Source organism: Rhinatrema bivittatum, chromosome 1 (genome assembly GCF_901001135.1).
Source record: "Rhinatrema bivittatum chromosome 1, aRhiBiv1.1, whole genome shotgun sequence".
Taxonomy (NCBI): Eukaryota; Metazoa; Chordata; class Amphibia; order Gymnophiona; family Rhinatrematidae; genus Rhinatrema; species Rhinatrema bivittatum.
The window spans coordinates 187,601,810-187,623,465 of NC_042615.1; the positions used below are offsets into that span (position 1 = coordinate 187,601,810).

The window sequence follows — 21,656 nt, forward strand, 5'->3', positions numbered from 1 at the left end:
CAGTGCCACCATGTGTACCAGTGGAGCTTGGTTACCATTTGCTTGTCTCTTCTTGGGTGTGTGGCCAGGAGTTCTTCTCCTGGTGTTTTATGATCCCCAAGAAGTTAGGAAATTGAGACTTTCTGGATTGAATAAACTGTTGGTTTGTGAGAGGTTCAAGATGAACTCCCTCCACACAATTTGTCCCATCATTCAACCCTGGAAGAAAGACACATATGTAAGCATCCCCCATTCATTCTTCTCACCAGAAGTTCCTCAGATTTCTGCTGAAGGACATGCACTACAAGGTGCTTCCTTTTGGCATCTCTATGTTGTCAAGAGAGTTCACAAAATGCCTTGCAATGGTTGTGTATCTGCTGAGTTTACGTATTCCATACCTGATGATTGGTTGGTGATGGGTCCATCTCCGACAGGAGTTCTGGAGTCCCATGGAAGCAATCAGTTTATTGTTTATATGCCACCGTACCTGGGAAACTGTAAATTGCTGCTGTAAATTACCATCGTACCTGTAAATAGTTACCCCACTTCTATATTAGTTGCAAGTTCTTGTATACATAGTTATTGTTCCCTGTAAAGGCATTGCCGGAAAGTTGAGTTACTTGTAAACCGATATGATGTGCAAACGGTTGTCGGTATATAAAAAAGTTCTAAATAAATAAAATAAAAAATAAATTTGATTTATTCAGTTACTTGGGTTCCTGGTCAACTCCCCTGAAGTCCAACCTGACCCCGTCTCAAAGGATTCAGTTCATAAGAGCATGGATGGACTAAGCCAAGGAGAAGGCATTTCTTCCAGTTGAAAGAGCCACATTACTGATGGGCCTAGTGAGCTCTTTTCTTCAGTTGCACTGAGTGCCAACTAGATTACCTTTGGTTCATCTGGGACTCATGGCTGTAGCAATGCATATAGTTCTCTTCAGTGGGCCCTCACAAATCGGTGGGATCAGTTCTATGAAAAGTTATCCCACCAAATCTTTGCGACTCCTGAGATGAGGGCATCCCTTCTGCGGTTGATGAACCCAAAGGTACTCAAGATGAACCTCTTGCTGTGCATTCCAGCACATTGAGTGATCTTGTCTATTGACTCTTCCACTCAAAGGGGGGGGGGGTGTACATGGAAACTGCGTAGACCCACCAGTTGTGATCCACAGTAAAGAGCCTTCTGCAAGTCATCCTGCTGGAGCTGCAAGATATCAGTTATGCGCTAGGAGAATTCTGTCACCTTTTCTCGGGAAAGGAAATACTGATCCAGATGGACAACCAAGTGGCCATGTTCTACATAAAAACAGGATTCATGAACTTGTACGCCCTCTGCGAGGAAATCCTATGAATCTGTTCATAGACCAGTGGTCATAGCACCCATCTTCCAGGAGTGTAAAATGTGTTGACAGACCACCTAAGTAGAGTGGTGCCACCTCACACGTGCACCTTTGAATCAAAGGATTGCGGACGAGTTTTTGAATCTTTGGGGGAGCGCCGGTGGTCAACCTGTTCTCCTCAAAGGACAACAAAAAGGTCAAGTGCTTCTGTTCCATGCTTCCATAAGAATATAAGAATTGCCATACTGGGTAAGACCAAAGGTCCATCAAGCCAGTATCCTGTTTCCAACAGTGGCCAATCCAGGTCACAAGTACCTGGCAGGATCCCAAGGGGTAGATAGATTCCAAACTGCTTATACCAAAAATAAGCAGTGGATTTCTGCAACTCTACTCTTCCAAGCAGCTATAGTTCAGCTCCTGATGCCTTTGTGCCCAACTAGAATCTGGTCTATTCTATCCATACCCACTAATTCCTCTTATTGTCAGATCTTCCCAATAGGTCATTCAGGACAAGGAAAGATTGATTCTAATAGCACTGGCATGACCACTTTAAGTGTGGTATTGATATCTCATCAGTCTAACAATTTTATTTCCAGTTTCTCTGACTCTCTTTACACAGGAGGGCAATAGACTCTCATCTGAGCCTGTCATCACTGGCCCTTACAGCAAGGATGTTGAATATGCAGTATCTTCTCATTACTCATTCTAAAGGAGATGGTGGATATGCTTATTTTGGCTAGAAAGCTTTCCACCAGAAGATCCTATACATTAAAGTGGAAGAGGTGTGGATCAGCTGGCTTGATCATTTCTCATATGGCCCAAGGGAAGTGCTTCAATATCTGTTCTTCCTCTTGTCCTTAGGCTTTAAGCACCTCTTCAGTTAAAGTAAATCTAAGTGCCATTGCAGCATATCACTTGGGGGGGGGGGGGGGGGGTAGAAGGATATGTGATGCCTGTCTACTCAATAGTTGCAAAGTTCATGAGTGGTTGTGGCATTCCAAGTTTCTGGTCAGTAAACCTCCAGTACTTTGGGACCTCAACATGATTACTGGCAGCCGATGGCCTGAGTGCAGGAGATCGCTCCCGGACCCCCCTGGACCACCAGGGGCTTTTGGCAAGTCTTAGGGGACCCTCCTGACCCCTACAAGACTTGCCAAAAGTCCAGCGGGGGTCCAGGAGCGACCTCCTGCACTCGGACCATCGGCTGCCAGTATTCAAAATGGCGCCGATAGCCTTTGCCCTTACTATGTCACAGGGGCTACTGGTGCCATTGGTCAGCCCCTGTCACATGGTAGGAGCACAAGATGGTGCCGGCCATCCAGTGCTCCTACCATGTGACAGGATCCGGCCAATGGCACGGATACCCTGTCACATGGTAAGGCAAAGGGCCATCGGCACCATTTTGATTAGTGGCAGCCGATGGCCCGGGAGCCGGAGGACGGCCTGGAGCGGGAGATCGCGGGAGATCGCTCCCAGGACCCCCACTGGACCACCAGGTACCTGTAAAAAGGTTTGGGGGGGGAAGCTAAGGGGTTACTTTTAAAGGGTCGGGTGGGCTTTTTGTTTATCGGCTGGGGCGCAGCCGATAAACAAAACGCGATCGGGCCCGATGGAAAAAAACCCACATGTGAATCGGAACCGGAATCCGAACCGATTCCGGTTCCGATTCACATCTCTAGTACTAACCCCAAGTTCCTACCAAAAGTATATGCATTCCTCCATCAACTAAACTATTGTGCTGCCTACTTTTTTCCGGAGACCACATATATAGAGAGATTAAAGGGCACTAGTGTATTACTAGAAAAGGATTCAGCCTTATTGTCAAGCTTCTCAGCTGTTTGTATCCTTTAATCTCAATAGATTGGGATAGTCAGTTGCCAAAATAACTGTCTAATTGGTTAGCAGACTATATTGTTATGTGCTGGCTGGCTTGTAGATTACAGATTCTGTCAAGGCTCATCAAGTGAGAGCTATTGCATTTTCAATGGCTCATTTAAGGGCCACTTCCATTGAAGATATTTGCTAAGCTGCTATTTGATAGTCAGTTCTCATCTTCATATCGCATAACTCTCTCAACAACAAGGACAGTTACTGTGGACAAGTAGTTTTGTGCAGCCTGTTCATCAAGTAGTCCACTCTCCTTTGGTGGTGTTCAGATTGCTTGTTTCAATGGTTGCTTCACTCTGCAACCTTCAGCTTGGAATTTCCCATGTTTAATATATAATTTATGCTTGTCTGTCGACAGAGAAAGGAAGTTTGCTTCCCTGCAAATATGGTTTTCCATAGACAGCAGGATGAATTATCAATATTTAATGCCTGCATATCTCTCTAGAGAGTTGACTACTTTGCTAAAGCTCAAGCTCTCAAAGAGACTGAAAGGCTCATGAAGCACTGTGCATGCTCAGTGAAGTCTTCACCGAGCTCTGATAGATGGATCCATGCTGATGCCATCAGATTGTCACCCATGCTTTATGGCTAATTCCTTCTGCTGTCTTTTTACAGGTAAGCAGACTTGCTTTACTGAGAGAGATAAAGCATTAGGGAAAGTTAGAGTATTCTCTGGTGTTGCAAGAAAAAGGAGGTAATGGTGCTTTTTATTGGTTACTAGTAAAAACCCTACCATTTCTGGAGGCTATACCTTTTCTAAGGACATTGAAAGAATGGAAGGTGTTCTCAGAAGGGCTATCAAACTGGAAAAGGGTCTGAAACAAGCACACAAAAAGAGGCTTAAGAAACTCAAAGTGCATTTGCTGGGCAAAGTGGGAGACATGATAGAAATATTTAATAATAGTAATTAAAATATTTTGAAGTATGAGAAGATACACTTTTCTGTAGTAAAAGAAATTAAAAGACAAAGAGCCATGATACGAAGGCTCAGGGGAAATAGTTGCTATTTCTTTACAGAGAAGGAGATAGGTGCCTGCAGTAGCCTAGAAGCAGAGCTGTTAGAAACAAAAACTGACAAAATTGAAGCATACTTGGGACAGATATGGAGGGCATTGGTAATAACACAGGACAAGGAAAAGTTAGCTAGATGAAATGAAATGGCTGTTGTTTTAAATATGGAAATTTTAAAAGGTAATCTATCTAGAAAGTGATAAAAGAGGGATGATAAAACCAGTTTGGATGAAGAGTGATCTCCTGCAAGAAATCGAGTTTCACTGTTGACAGCTAGAGCTCCTTAGCTGGAGCAATTGTAGTCAGGCACAACTGGGCTGTTACTTATTGGCTGATATTCACTATATTATTGTCTGTTGTTAGTTACTATCAAATTCATAAACCTAATGTAGTGACTGAATTTGCACATGCTGTGGATATATACAGAAGGCAGGAGCAGCATCTATGGTGACACAGCAGGCAGGAGCAGCTGGGCAGCCTGAATGGTCCTTATTTGCCAACTATTGTTTTGTTGCCATGAACAGTTAACACCATGCAGTTGGAAGGACAAACACAATGTACCAAGGCACTTTGATTTGTATGCTACTGCAGCATGTTTCTTTTTGCAAGTAGCCAAAAAACATGTGGCTATGGAAGAACATACCTACAGGCTATATACTATAATATAGATAGCATAAAATTGTCACCAGTGCTTTCCATAGTGATCATGTTAAATGTCAAGTGTTAAATAAAGACACACGTCTTTATTTATTTAATTTATATTCCACTTTTGCGGCACTTCAAAGTGTATTACATTCAGGTACTTCGTGTATTTCCTTGTCCTGTGAGCCCACAATCTGTCTGTACTTGAGGCAATGAATGATGAAGTGACTTGCCCAAGATCATAAGGAGCAGCAGCAGGAACTGAACCCTGGTTTTCCTTGTTCGTAGCCTACTGCTCTAAATACTAAGCTACTACTCCAATCCCATTCTCAGCCCATGACTAACCACAAGGCTTCTACTCCACACAACATCTGTTATAGGTTCACTGTGTGGGTTTGGTAAGTCATAAGAACATAAAATTTGTCATACTGGGTCAGACCAAAGGTCTATATAGCCCAGTATCCTGTTTCAAATAATGGCCAATCCAGTTCACAAGTACCTGACAGGATCCCAAAAGGCTGACATTCCATGCTGCTTATCTCAGGGATAAGCAGTGGATTTCTCCAGGTCCACCTTAGTAATGGCTTATGGACTTTTCTTCCAGGAATTTGTCCAAGGCACAAGGCCTGTATGCCCCAGCGTTTCCCTGGTGAAATTTGCTACCCATAGACACAAAATGCCACACTCACACCCTCAGTCAGTATAACTATAGATTCCAGAAATAGGTATATTCTGTGCTCGGTTATGCTTCAGAATGTAATGCAGAGATAATACTTAATAGCAAAGGCAATGATGATAATACAATATAATACTTTCCTGTACAGAAATAAAAAGGGCCCAGGAAAGCAATATAGCTCTGCCACGTATGGAAATTCGGGAGTCTCTCCCCTGTGCCTCTGTTAGTTATATTCTTTTTGTCTGCATATCTAATAGCAAATTTGAGAGATGAATACTATCTCCCAAAACATTAGCCGAGAGTGAGAAACAGCTTACTTTCTCTTGTGACTTTAACTTCCTCGCTACAGAGCCTATTCATTTGTTGTTTCTCTCTCTCTTTACCATACTTGTTTTATATCATGTAGGGCCAGTGGAAGGACACTGAGGTCTACTTTCTGAATACATCCTTTAGCCAAGCTTGTCAGACATAGATTAAGCAATCCTATACAATATCGCTTCTTTGTAGAACATTCATCATAATGTATCATTTCTACTGTTTATAATTCTGTTCTTACAGTGCATATCTCAGTCCAGCACATGCATATTCTGCCTAAAATGTAAGTAATTCGATTAGTGGGCACAATGATATAATTGCAATTTGTAATGATTTTGTTGGCAAGAAGGATATATACTTTGGAGAATAGCTGATGGCTCCTGTTTTACCAATATATTTTCTTTTGGCCTTAATTCCACTCTGTAAAACAACCAAACGTGTAGGTGTTCAGAATTGTTTAATATTTAGAAATGAACTGATCAGCAATTTTTTTCCAACATTTTACAAAGAAAATAGAACATCAAATAGAAGCATGTAGTTTAAGGGCAAGGTTTTGACCTTTACTGCTATAGGAGAGATCACAAATAAAAAGAAATAAAACATGTAATAAATGGAGATAAAAATATGTAATGAGGAAAGTTATAGGTGGGCCTGCACCTCCTGGCCAGAGCTCACCTTTAACCGATGCGCCGCCACCCCCATGAAGGACGGCAGCACAAGGGGGGAAAGGGGGGGGGGGAGAGGCGCGCGGCAATGCGGACGGGAGTATCCGGTGCGGAATTGGGCTCTCACATCCCTGCGCAAGCGCGATGATGTGGCGCTAAGGCATGGCCCGGGCGTCGGCACCTAGGGAGTTCGTTGGCGACGCAGGCTGATGATGTCATCGGCCCAGGGCCGCAACGGAGGCCCGAGAACCCTCTTCTTTCCAGCGTGTGCCGAAAAAATTCAACCCGCTGAACAGGGAGAGCAGCGGGTGCAGCAAGGCCAGTTCAAAAACAAGGGTTAGAAAAATGAATGGCGGGCTGCTTCGGGGGGAGAAAGGGTTCCGAGGGAGCGGGCAGTTCCGTGACTCGATGTGTTCGGGGAGAGGGGTCCCAGACTTGCATTTGGACAGGTGGGGGGATGGACCCAGTTGGGGAGGGGGTGTTTGTCCCAGGCGGGAGAGGTTGAGGTAGGCCGTCGGAGGGGCTCCTTCCGTCGGGAGGGGGACGGGATGGCTCAGGGGGATGGTAACAGTGATACAGAGCCTGTCACCTCGAGGCTACTGGTTCAAACTGCAGCCCTATCCTTGGTGAATTGAGCTGGTGCCCTCATGGCGGCTCTCACATTACCCAAACAGCCTGAGGGGTGGTTTGGAAGGGAGGAAAGTGGATTCCCAATCTGGTGGCAACCTGCAGGCCACATGGTGGGCTGGGAGGCACTCATGGTAGCAGAGGTTTCCAGTGCACAGGGCAGCAGGAGCAGCGTGGTCACTGCAGCAAATTTGTATTGGAGGGGATAGAGGGAAATTCATTGCTTTCGCGGGCATTGGAAGGCGCGTGGCTGGGGAACCCACCATTTTGGATAGGCAAGGAATTAGCACAGCCGCCCTGCGCCCAGAATGGGGGGGGGGGGGGGTTGGTGGGCGAGGAGACATCTTCAGATTTAAAAAAAAAAAAATATATATATATCTCTGTAAAGGTGGATCTGGTAGTGAACCTACAGGGGTGAGAGGCGGCTATGTCCCGGGCATCCACAGGCGGAAAGCCGCGCTGAAGACGTGGCTCCGAGCCCGGCATCTGAGGCAGATAGCCTTTGGCGACTCACGATCCAGCGGACAAGGTTTTTTAAAAAAATAAATAAATAAATGGGAGGGGTGTGCACAGGAAAGAATTTTGATGCCCCAGTTCAATTCCCTCACATGGAGAATTGGTGGATGTAAAGATATGGAATGGATAAAGGTGAACCGGTAGATGTAGTATACTTGGATTTTCAGAAGGCGTTTGACAAAGTTCCTCATGAGAGGCTTCTAGGAAAAGTAAAAAGTCATGGGATAGGTGGCGATGTCCTTTCGTGGAAGTAGAAAGCCTGTGAGGGAGTCAGTTGGACCGTTAGATGATCGAGGGATTAAAGGGGCACTTAGAGAAGATAAGGCCATCGCAGAAAGATTAAATGGTTTCTTTGCTTCGGTGTTTACTGAAGAGGATGATGGGGAGGTACCCATACTGGAGAAGGTTTTCATGGGTAATGATTCAGATGGACTGAACCAAATCAAGGTGAACCTAGAAGATGTGGTAGGCCTGATTGACAAACTGAAGAGTAGTAAATCACCCGGACCGGATGGTATACACCCCAGAGTTCTGAAGGAACTAAAAAATGAAATTTCAGACCTATTAGTAAAAATTTGTAACCTACCATTAAAATCATCCATTGTACCTGAAGAATGTAACCCCAATATTTAAAAAGGGCTCCAGGGGTGATCCGGGAAACTACAGACCGGTTAGCCTGACTTCAGTGCCAGGAAAAATAGTAGAAAGTGTTCTAAACATCAAAATCACAGAACATATAGAAAGACATGGTTTAATGGAACAAAGGCAGCATGGCTTTACCCAAGGCAAGTCTTGCTTCACAAATCTGCTTCACTTTTTTGAAGGAGTTAATAAACCAGTAGATGTAGTGTACTTGGATTTTCAGAAGGCGTTTGACAAAGTTCCTCAGGAGAGGCTTATAGGAAAAGTAAAAAGTCATGGTATAAATGGTGATGTCCTTTCGTGGATTATAAACTGGCTAAAAGTCAGGAAACAGAGAGTAGGATTAAATGGACAATTTTCTCAGTGGAAGGGAGTGGGCAGTGGAGTGCCTCAGTGATCTGTACTGGGACCCTTACTTTTCAATATATTTATAAATGATCTGGAAAGAAATACGATGAGTGAGATAATCAAATTTGCAGATGACACAAAATTGTTCAGAGTAGTTAAATCACAAGCAGATTGTGATAAATTGCAGGAAGACCTTGTGAGACTGGAAAATTGGGCATCAAAATGGCAGATGACATTTAATGTGGATAAGTGCAAGGTTATGCATATATGGAAAAATAACCCATGCCATAGTTACACAATGTTCTGTAACCTCCTTCAAGTTCCCCTGCCCCTTTATGTTAACTGTTATCTTGTTACAATGTAAACTACCCACCGAGGTGTCAGTTTTATTTCCTTGTAAACCGGTGTGATATGTATATTATACAGGAACATCGGTATATAAAAACTAAAAATAAATAAATAAATGTTAGGTTCCACATTAGGTGCTACTGCCCAAGAAAGAGATCTAGGCCTCATAGTGGATAACACATTGAAATTGTCGGTTCAGTGTGCTGCGGCAGTCAAAAAAGCAAACAGAATGTTGTGAATTATTAGAAAGGGAATGGTGAATAAAACGGAAAATGTCATAATGCCTCTGTATCGCTCCATGGTGAGACCGCACCTTGAATACTGTGTACAATTCTGGTCGCCGCATCTCAAAAAAGATATATTTGCAATGGAGAAGGTACAGAGACGGGCTACCAAAATGATAAGGGGAATGGAACAGCTCCCCTATGAGGAAAGACTAAAGAGGTTAGGACTTTTCAGCTTGGAGAAGAGACGGCTGAGGGGGGATATGATAGAGATGTTTAAAATTATGAGAGGTCTAGAATGGGTAGATGTGAATCGGTTATTTACTCTTTTGGATAATAGAAAGACTAGGGGGCACTCCATGAAGTTAGCATGGGGCACATTTAAAACTAATCGGAGAAAGTTCTTTTTTACTCAACGCACAATTAAACTCTGGAATTTGTTGCCAGAGGATGTGGTTAGTGCAGTTAGTATAGCTGTGTTTAAAAAAGGATTGGATAAGTTCTTGGAGGAGAGAAGTCCTTTACCTGCTATTAAGTTCACTTAGAGAATAGCCACTGCCATTAGCAATGGTAACATGGACTAGACTTAGTTTTTGGGTACTTGCCAGGTTCTTATGGCCTGGATTGGCCACTGTTGGAAACAGGATGCTGGGCTTGATGGACCCTTGGTCTGACCCAGTATGGCATTTTCTTATGTTCTTTTGATAGTACTACATACAAGGGGAGCTTGAGTGACACCCCCCCCCCCCCACACACACACACACTGGTCCCATGTGTGTGTGTGTGTGTGTATATATATATCTATATATATATATATATATAAGGTTAGAATAGTAAAGAGAGGGGTGAGCTCATGCATAACAAAAGGAAACCTCACCTAGGGATCAAACTGGAGGCTCTCCATTAGCGACTGCACAACACCCACCGCCCTGGACCCGACAACACAGCAGCAGATGACATGCAAAACGGCGGATCAAGGAATACGCTCAAGAAATATAAGAAGGTCACCTCCCATACGCTCAAAAAATCTAAGAAGGTCATCTCCCAGCAGGTATTCAGTCAGGCAGGCGCAGTCACAGGGCAACACATGATGGTGTTATAAGCAATGCATCATCAGCAATCCAACATGCACACATGGTGCAAAAGAGGATAGAGATCGAAATGACACTCGGAAGGATGGCCGGTCCTTACCCACGGCAACATTTCCAGAACATGTTCCTTTCACCACGGGCAGTCAGTCTTAATAAAGAAAAAGGTGGAGTCTGGCTCAGGCAGAATCTGTCATACCCTCGCAGGAGCATCTGTGAATTACCGATTGCCCCCAGAGAAGTGTGCGGTGCAGTATGCATCCTTTGATTTGGCAGTAGCGCTACTCAGTACATGCGTGTGGGTGCTCGGATGGCAAAAGCTGACATAGAAGCGGCCTTCAGACTCCTTCCAGTACACCCAGTTAATGACCAGAGGGAGTAGGAAAAGGAAGTTTCACCTGCTAAGTGAATTCCAGTCCATCACAGAGGATTTCCGTGTACCGTTGGCACACAGCAAAACTGATGGTCCAGCAACAGGTCAAAAATCCTACACAAATCAATTCACAAAGCTGACTACTCTGCCTTGGACAATATTATTCACCTACATAAATCTTCACGTACAACAAGATCTACATATAAAGTTCAGCTGGATGTCCCTTCATTACCTCAAGCCAAATTATCCTCCACTAGAAATAGAGCCATCTCTATCGTAGGCCCAAAATTATGGAACTCACTACCTCAACACCTCAATTCGCAAGAAAACTTTAAATCTTTTAAAAAAGAGCTTAAAGACTGGCTACTTTCACAGTCTTACAATGGCTGCTCACCCAATGACAACAGAACATAAATCTTTTTCGTATCCACCTTCACGTTCTTTTTATGTCAGCAATCCCCTCCTTCTGTCTTTCGTCCTATCTTGCAGAAACCTTTTCTTCTCATTAACGGTATCAACCGTCAACTTCAAGTGCTGCTTACACTCATATCTATTGTTCAATGTATTGTTCAATATATTTATTGTCTTTATTAAGTTAATGTTCTGATTCATTTCTCTGTTACACTGTTATGAATTTAAATGTAACTGGTTTGTTATAATGTAAACCGGAGTGAAGGCTATGTCAGCTGTACCTCGGTATATAAACAAATGCTAAATAAATAAAAATAAAAACGACGCAGGATAATACAGCAAGTGATGTCATCAAAGGTGATAACGCTACGGGTTGTGCAATCCACCCTTGGTACCTTGAACGTTGCATGTCGGGTTATTCCCATAGGAAGAGCCTCGGCAAAAGGGGGTGGGGGGGGAACACATGCCGATACACCTATGAAGGATTGGTCTGCAACCACCTCCGAGTTAGTACACATATCTGTGGCACCAGCTACATGGACGTCATAGGGAAGGAGCTAGGACTATGTGAACGAGCTCCTGGGAGAAAACGGATTGAGGTAAGGCCATGAACGCCGCCGCCAGAATCCTCACCAACACATGTACAATGGACCACATCACTTCCACCCTAAGAGACCTCCACTGGCTCCTCATCTCGTTCAGAATCCTCTACAAGGGTCTCACAATTATTCACAAAACCTTACACAACCAGGAATTCAACTGGATGAACGACTCTCTCTATTTTCATTCCTCAAACAGACCCACCAGATCTGCATACAAAGGGACCATACACACTCCCTCACCCAAACTCACACACCTCAGCTCCACAAGTGACCGGGCATTATCTATTGCAGGACCCTCTATTTGGAACTCAATGCCCCCTACTTTACGTATGGAATCGTGCTCACAAAAGTAAAAAAAAAAATAAAAATGAAAGACCTGGCTCTTCCAACAGGCATTTAACTAATTACTTTACATCCTCCATCCCCCTTTTCCCCCTCCACCTTCCTTCTCCCTCCTTGACTTCCTCCCTCTCCCCCTCATCTCTCTCCCTCCCTCTACCTCCCTCCTGTCACCCTTCTTTCACCCTTCTTTCAAATCATATTTTTCTTGTGTATACTCTTGTTAACTTGTTAAATTTATTCCCCCAAAATATCCCCTCTGCCAAGTTTTTTGCTCCTATCCTTGTAATCCAAAATGTTTCAACTTGTTATATGTAAGCTTTCATTTTCTATCTCCTGTTCTTTGTAAACCGATGTTATGTACCTATGAACGTCGGTATAAAAAAGCGTTAAATAAATAAAATAAATGTTACCAACATTCTAATTGTCAAATACGTCGACACGGCAGAAGAGAACGGTGTCTCTAGGAATTCCATTAAAAAAAAAAAACCCACCAGGTTAGGCCTATCATTCCTTTCAAAGTGCGCAAGCGGGATGACACCACTAAGTCCTTCATTCTGAAGAAAATAATGACAGGATGGTCAAGAAAAGTAGGGCCCACCATCGATAGCAGATACCCCATTACACACAACATGATGAGCACTCTCAGGACCCTATTAGCATCATCTTGCTTGTCTAAGTTTGAAAGTTTGTATGTCCTTCCCACTTGCTTTCTTCGGAGCATTGAGAGTGAGCAAATGGGCCAACAAAGAGGGCACAGGAGATAGCGGATTACTTAGGAGGAATGTGTTGGACGCCAGAGGCATTAACCACCACCATATACAAGTCCAAGGCGGATCAAGCCAGAAGAAGAACCACACTGTTGCAAAACGTGTGGCGGGGTGCCACACCTGCACAATATGCAAATCAAAAAGTATTTGGCAGTGCGCGGCTACAAGCATGGCACAAGTTGGACTTCAAGCAGCCACGATAAAGAAAATTGGATGATGGCAATCCAATGCGGACAATACGATGGACCCTATGGTCTAATGATGAGGATACATGGTTTGTATTTAGGCGGTCTGGGTGGTGTATCCCAAGGAAATTTTGCTCTGCATAAAGTGATCACATCTAAACAAAATGCTTAATTATATTTTATTTATTTATTTTATTTTATTGTATTTATTTAAAAATGTTTGTATACCGCCTTTACAATTCAAAGAATTAATCAAAACGGTTCACAGCTAACATACACAATAATAAAATAAAACAAAACATCTAACAAAAATAAAAGATTTGCCATACGTTAAGCATTTAGCTTGGATCATTGGGCAATCCTATATGCGGTGGGCTGATAAGAGAGCACATGGATGACCCTATGGACCACACTTAGGACTGGCACCGCCAGAGTGGGTCTTCACATGGATGGGAAAGCCCAGCATGTGTCGGGAACAGTTATTGCCCCTACTATGGCGCCTGAAGGGCTCGAGGGTTGCTCCAGGGGTAATAATAATACATCTGGGGGGCAAGGACGGTTGCGGCATATTTAATAATGCTCTACAGGATGCCATCGGGACATAGTATGACAAGAAAAAGACACAGGCCACAGCTTATTCATTAAGTGGGGGGACACGAGGCAAGGGTCCACCCTATCTTGTGTCTTGGCGGTTACCCGGGCCGGTTGGGCATATTGCAAGTAGTGCCAGTGACATCACAGGATGGCGTGGTAGCCGATCAGCACCTTGGGTGGAGCAAAAAGGAGGGGGTGCGGAATGCGCCGATGGTCGGGGCCCCCTTGCTTGGGGACAAGGCGAGAGGGCCGCATGGAGTAAGGCTGCCTTGCTTGGTCCCTAGGGCGGGCAGCAGTGGAGACATCATACTGGCTCGGGTACCCAGGGAAGTTTTTCTTGATGTGTTAAATAAAAGCTATGGCTTTATTATACCAATGACAGTTTCTGTGTTTTCCATGTTTACAAAAGTGAATGCATAATTTGTCTAAGGTGTGCAGTAGAGGGCCAGAAGGTAGGGACAACGGCCACGTGGGTAATGTGGCGGCTGCTAGAGTTATAGCAATGTTTACAACTCATCTTACATTGTAATATAACCTGCAGCACTTGTTGTATTTTTGGTGTTCCCAAATAAGGCTTATATTTAGATTTTTCATAATTAGAACATATCCTGTTTTAAGAGTCTGTGTAAAGTTAGTATGTATTCAGAATATGGAAATAGAAATCAGAACAGTTGAAATAGACTGCAGCTGATTAACTTTCTTGAAAAAATTCTATCATAGACATATAGGGTTAATAATCTGACTATTTGGAGGAAAGGGATGAGGCAAATTTTCCATTTTTCTGCATAGTTCAAAATGAATTTGTATTTTATGTGAACTTGTAAAAGGTATTTATTGTACACCATTGTTTTTAAATAGCAGGTTTACCTGGTGTGTAAATACAGAATTAAAGTGCTATTCCGGTTTGTGCAGTGTATCAAGAAAATATTCAAAACTAACCTTTTATCCATATTGTGATTTATTTCACACTTATTTCTCCTCAGATGCCTCTCAATCTTACTAATGCCGTGGCAACGGCCAGACAATTGTTGGCTTATACTGTAGAAGCAGCAAATTTTTCTGATAAGATGGATGTTGTCTTTGTGGCTGAAATGATAGAAAAATTTGGAAGATTTGCTGAAAAGTACAAAGAGGTAACTTACTTTTTGTTGTCTATTAATAAGTATCTGAAAGATGTTTTTACTTAGCTGTGTAGTGTAAATGTGGCATTAACTACCACTCTATTCATTCCATTCCTCTGCAAACTTCCATCCATCCTTTTCTCCTTTTTTCTTTCTTATCTTCTCTCTTCCACCACTGTAGTCCCCTTCCTCTTCTTTTGCCATAGCTACATCACTCTATCCCCTCCAACCTCTTCACTACATTCCTCTGGTGCCATTTTTTCCCCTGCTGGCATGGCCTCACTTCCCAACTACTGCGTGGATATGTGCTGCTGGCAGACTCTACTAAGTGCTCAATTCTGCCTCTCCATGCATGACCACATGGCAGCATGTAGTCAACAAACTTTACCCAAACAATGAACTGGCTTTTATATATTGTGAGATGAGCTGCAGAATGCTCAGATGTATAGAAAGTAGTGCAAGTGCACTAATATTGGCATTAATGCAGAATGTTAACTACACCTCCAGAGCTGTAGTTTACACAAAAAAGGTTAACATATCTGTGTTAAAATTTGTGATATTTAACTTTCCTCTAGTTTTTCCTGCTGATAGATAATGACTGTTTGCATATTTTTACATATTATCTCACTTTCTTAGAACCTGATATTCAGACCTATCTGGGGATGTAATGTAGCTGGTTATAACTTATCTGGCTAAGTTACAAGGGATATTCAGCGGCATAACTATGCCACTGAATATCCGCACACAAATCGCTACTTATCTGATTAATTTAACCAGATAATTAGTGCTGCCCTGATCTGCCAGTGCCCGCCCACATTTTATGCGGCTAAGAGATAGCCAGATAAGTGACTTATCCAGCTATCTATTGGCCGCTGAATATAACCAGATATTCAGCAGCCCGCTAAATAGCCAGATAAGTCCTACTTATTCATCTATCGAGCACTGAACGCGCTTTGAAATATGGACCCTTAATATTTAGTGCTAACAATAATGTAAGTGCATTAACATCTTTCATGCACATTAGGTGGCTTTATTTATTTATTTAATAATTCATTAAGCACCTATCAACATTTCTAGGTGGTTTCCAATAAAACATCCAAAATTACTTCATTACAAACGAACAACATGAAATTCATAAAAATGGACCAGTTAAAACAATAAAAACAATACTCTCTTACATAAAATTATACATTATCATATAAGCAGATCACAAGGTACAGTAAAACTCAGATTTTAATAATTATACAGCGTGTGCCCTCACCCATTCTGTTCATGACAGATGTAAAATGTCTGCTGAAAATAAAATGCCTTCAATATTTTCCTAAACTTTAGCAACCCAATTTCAGCTTTCAGACATCCTGGCAAACTATTCCAGAGCGTTGGTTCTCGTACATAAGTCTCTCTCTTGACTCATCTAGTCGAATTAATGTAAATTATGGTACATTTAATAGCATTTGAGAACCAGATCTCAAAGCCCTTGATGGTTGGTATAGTTTCAAAGCTGAATTAAAACTGTTTGGAGCCAACCCATTTGTACCCTTAGAGGCCAACATCGCCACTTTAATTCTCCAAATAACAGGTAGCCAGTGATACTTTTTCAAAAAAGGAGTAGTATGCTGATGTTTTGGAATTGCTACCACAATTCACGCTGCAGAAGTTTGTACTTTCCTAGTGTGTAGACAGATGGACTCAGGACCAGTGGGTTATACACCTCTGCCAGCAGATGGAGACTGAGCAAGCTGACGTCACAGTATATATTTTCCTGCAGCTACATCAGCCTGCCAGTATTCTCCTTCTACAGCAGATGGTGGACATATATCTCTCTATCGGGATTGCTTCAGATTTTAGGAGAATTAAAAAAAAAAAAACAACTCTGCTCTTTTGTGGTGTTACCAGATGGTTCCTCCCCCAGTTGAGAATTCCTGAGGTGATTTTATGGCCCTTCAGAAGTGTGCCTTGGTCTGGGAGCTGGTTTTCTGCCGGTGTGGACTTAGCTGATTGTTCAGCTTAAAGGCAGTGGGTGCAGGAAGCCGAGTGTGGCGGTGATGGCAGATGCCCTCTCCCCCCCATAGCCGGAGACAGTCTCTGTACTCAGCCGGGAAGGGCTGAACTCAGGTAAGTTTAAAAAAAAAACAAATAGTCAGAGACAGTGTAGAGAGGTTTTGTAGGACTGTCTCCATGCTCGGCACGCGGATCCTACATTAGTTCCCTCTCCCATGGGGGTTAAGAGAACTGGACAGAGGATTGGGCAGCCCGGGTGTGCTAGGCCCTGCTGTTAGGCTTTTTCCTGCGCAGTGTGTGATAGGCCGCAGCAGCGTTTTCATGCGCTTCTCTGCATGTTTGATTGCATTCTACAGTAACATCGGTATGCGCATTGTGTGCTCAGTTTTGGGCGCACTTCCTGTGCCTATATTTTTTAAGCATATCTGTGGTGCACCTAGATTTTGGTACACTATTTGTACATTTGTTTTTTGAGGTGCATAAAATCTGTGCGCTTGAAATTTTTCATTGCGAGCCGGCTCTACGCACATTCTCAGTTGGCTGACGAACTAATGGTGCTGGTGAACAAGAAACCTATGCGCCTTTCTCTCTGTGTTGCCTGTCATGTTTGGGCATCTCAGCCTGGAGTTCCCTCTAACGCAGTGGTCCCCAAACCTGTCCTGGAGAGCCACCAGCCAGTCGGGTTTTTGGAATATCCTCAATGAATATGCATGAGAGAAAATTTACATGTTATGGAGGCAGTGCATGCACATTTTCTCTCATGCATATTCATTGAGGATATCCCAAAAACCCGAATGGCTGGTGGCCCTCCAGAACAGGTTTGGGGATCACTGCTCTAACTTGTCAGTGCTGCTTAGAGGTTCAGGAAGAATTTTCCTCCTCTGATTTTGCTAAGCCTGGTTCTTCCCAACTTGATGATGATCTGGCTAAGGAGCCGCCTTCCATAAAGGTGTCGGGGATGTCCCTGTATCAGTACTACCCCTTGTAACACGATTTTTAAAGGGCTTGCTCCATATCAAGCCACCTTTACATCCTCCGGCCCCTTCTTGGGACCTTTACCTGGTTCTTGGTCGGCTCATGAAACCACCAGTCGAGCCTCTTCACTCCTGTGACCTAAAATATCTCACATGGAAAGTGATTTTCCTTTTAGCTATCACTTCAGCTCGCATGGTTAGTGAGTTACAGGCCCTAGTTACCTATCCGCCTTACACTAAACTCCTGCAGGACCGGGCGGTACTCCGCACTCACCCTAAGTTTTTACCCAAAGTAGTTTCGGAATTTCATATTAATCAATCCATCATACTACCTACCTTTTTTTCCCAGGCCCCATTCCAATCCAGGGGAACAGGCTCTGCATACCCTTGACTGTAAACGAGCTCTAGCTTTCTATCTAGACCGTACACTTTCCCACAGGAAGAGCACCCAATTATTCTTCTCTTTCCATCCCAACAAATTAGGGCAACCTGTGGGTAAGCAGACTCTCTCCTCCTGGTTGGCGGACTGCATATCTTTTTGCTACCAGCAAGCAGGCATTCCCTTTCAAGACCGTGTTAAAGCACACTCTGTGAGGGCCATGGTGACTTCAGTAGCACACCTAAGATCGGTGCCGCTTCCTGACATTTGCAGGGCTGCCACCTGGAGCTCTCTCCATACCTTCGCAGCCCACTATTGCTTGGACAAAACCGGAAGACAAGATTCCATCTTCGGCCAATCTGTCCTGCGTACCTATTTCCAACGTGACGTACCAACACCCTTCCGCCTGCCCGGTGGGGTTCAGGATGCCCTCTACCAAATTCCATCCCAGTTGTTGTGCCTGTTGCACGCCGTTGGGTACATTTGGTGCATGTTCGGACATCCTCAGCTCGGTACTCACCCATATGTGAGGACTACCATCCTGCTTGTCCTGTGAGAAAGCAAATGTGCTTACCTGTAACAGGTGTTCTCACAGGACTGCAGGATGTTAGTCCTCACAAAACCCACCCGCCGCCCCGCGGTGTTGGGTTCGTAACATTTTGTTGTTTTATTTTTTCGGCACTGCCTGTAGCTATCAAATAAGACTGAAGGGGGACCCCTGCTGGCTGCAGGGTTGGTGCCATGCTGGGCATGCCCAGTAGGGGCCAGTCAAAGTTCTAGAAACTTTGATAGAAGTTTTCCGTGATTGGGCTCCATCCTGTGATGTCACCCATATGTGAGGACTAACATCCTGCTGTCCTGTGAGAACACCTGTTACAGGTAAGCAACATTTGCTATCCGCCTCCTGCCCATGGCCGCTCATCCAGACCAACTCAAAGAGCACCGTCTAGACAACCAAGAGCGCCTAGAGCTCAACCCCCTCCGCAAACAGGAGCAACATCGGGGTTTTGAAATACTACCAGGGAGCAGCAGCCTGTCTACCGATCCGACCCCAAATTTGCCGGTATGAGGTCGGATTGCTTTCTTCCACCACAGTTGGTCACGCATTACCACAGACCATCTCCATCACATCTCAGGGGTACCACTTGGACTTTCTCACTGTACCAAACGATACTCCACGCACCTCATTTTGGACAGTAAACAACCAATCCACACTTTTATAAACAGAATTATCCACCCTTCTGAGAGCCAGGGCCGTGGAACCAATTCCCCAGCCTCAGCAGGGCAGAGGATTCTACTCCCGTTATTTCCTCATTCCAAAGAAAACAGGAGGCCTATGTCCCATCCTCAACCTCAGAAATCTCAACAAATTTCTGAGAAAAGAAAAATTCAGGATGGTGTCTCTAGGTACCATGTTACCTCTACTTCAAAAGGGAGATTGGCTCTGTTCTCTGGATCTTCAAGATGGCTTACGCTCACATTCCGATATTCCCTCCTCATCGCAAGTATTTACGATTCCTAGTAGGAACTCAGCATTTCCAGTACAGGGTGCTCCCATTCGGTCTTGCTTCAGCACCTCCAGTGTTCCCAAAGTGCCTAGCAGTGGCAGCTGCCCACTTACACAAGGTGTAAGTGCACGTGTTTCCTTACCTGGACGATTGGCTCATCAGAAGCCAAACAAGGCAAGGAGCTCTGAACTCTCTCAAGCTCACAATAACTCTACTCCATTCCTTGGGATTCCTCATCAACTACCAGAAATCCCACTTCACACCATCTTACCTGTTACAATTCATCGGAGCAGAATTAAACACCATAACAGCAAAAGCCTTCCTTCCAAAAGACCATGCACAGACACTAGCCTAGTTAGCAGGCTCTCTCCGCGTACGCACACAAATAACAGCTCATCAATGTCTCACTCTCTTGGGACACATGGCCTCCACAGTTCACGTCATTCCTATGGCCAGATTAGCCATGAGGCTCGCGCAATGGACACTCAAACGACAATGGATATGGGCCATTCAACCATTTTCTTATCCAATTCAAGTAACTCAGCAACTACGAACCTCGCTCCTGTGATGGACAAACATGAACAACTTGCTCAAAGGTCTACCTTTCCAACAACCAATTACGCAAGTGACGTTAACTACAGATGCATCCACCTTAGGCTGGGGAGCACACATTGGTCATCTGCAGACCCAAGGTACTTGGACAAAACTCGAAGCTACATTTCAGATAAATTTCCTAGAGCTTCGAGCTATACGTTATGCGCTGCATGCGTTCAAGGATTGCCTCTCCCACAAGACTGTTCTGTTACAAACAGATTCAAACTATGTTGTGAATGCCTGCCAGATAAGTGGCCATGTGGAAGATCAACAAACAGGGAGGTACGAGTTCGTATCTCCTTTGTCAAGAAGCAGCAAAGATTTGGGACTGGGCCTTGACACATGCAATGCTTTTACGGGCCACTTACCTGGCAGGCATTCACAACGTAGTGGCGGATCGCCTCAGTCGTCAATTCCAACCTCACGAGTGGTCTCTGGATCCAGAAGTGGTGACCAAGATCTTCAACAGTTGGGGCCACCCAACAGTGGACCTCTTTGCATCACAAGTGAATTACAGAGTGGCCAATTATTGCTGCCTATTCAAGCAGAGAAACCGCTTACCCAGGGATGCCTTTGCTCGCCACTGGAATTCAGGCCTTTTGCATGCGTATCCTCCGGTACTGCTAATAACCAAAACTCTAGTGAAGCTACATTAGGACAAAAAGGGTCCATGATACTCATAGCCCCATATTGGTCTCGACAGGTATGGTTTCCAATACTCCTCGATCTCTCAATCAGAGACCCAATTCGCCTGGGCACAGCACCCACTCTCATAACTCAGGATCAGGGCAGGTTGCGTCATCCCAACCTTCAATCCCTATCCCTAACAGCATGGATGTTGAAAGCTTGATTCTACAACCTCTCAATCTTTCAACTAATGTCTCTCAAGTGCTTGTAGCTTCACGTAAACCCTCCACACGAAAGAACTATCGTGCTAAATGGAAAAGGTTTACTGCGTGGTGCACACAAAACAGTGTTGATCCTTTTTCCTGCATTACATCATCTTTAGTAGACTATCTGTGGCACCTCTCAGACTCTGGTGTCCAGACATCATCTGTAAGGGTAAATTTAAGTGCAATCTCAGTTTATCACAATACCGTTGGGGATGCACCAATATCAGTACAACCCCTAGTTAGTAGATTTATGAGAGGTTTAATTCAGCTTAAACCTCCACATCGACCACCGGTCACACAATGGGACCTTAATGTGGTCTTAACGAGGCTCATGCGTTCTCCTTTTGAACCCATGGATTCCTTTGATGTTAAATTTCTCACTTGGAAGACTATTTTCTTAATAGCCATCACATCAGCAAGAAGGGTTAGTGAGTTACAAGCACTTGTCACATACTCACCCTACACAAAATTCCTACATGATCGAGTAGTACTCCGTACACACCCAAAATTTCTTCCTATAGTTGTTACGGAATTCCATTTGAATCAATCCATCATCTTGCCTACTTTCTTCCCAAAACCACACTCTCATCAAGGAGAGAGGGCT

General features: G+C 44.0%; 1 protein-coding gene across 3 annotated transcripts in view; it reads left to right on the top strand.

Moving 5' to 3' along the window:
- Positions 1 to 21,656, top strand: part of ADGRA3 (adhesion G protein-coupled receptor A3) — a 462,035-nt gene that overhangs the window by 243,633 nt on the left and 196,746 nt on the right. For all 3 annotated transcript variants that reach the window (XM_029590300.1, XM_029590282.1, XM_029590290.1), the window contains one exon: positions 14,566 to 14,715. In XM_029590300.1, coding sequence (XP_029446160.1) covers positions 14,566 to 14,715 — 150 coding nt within the window. The remainder of the gene's footprint in view (positions 1 to 14,565; positions 14,716 to 21,656) is intronic.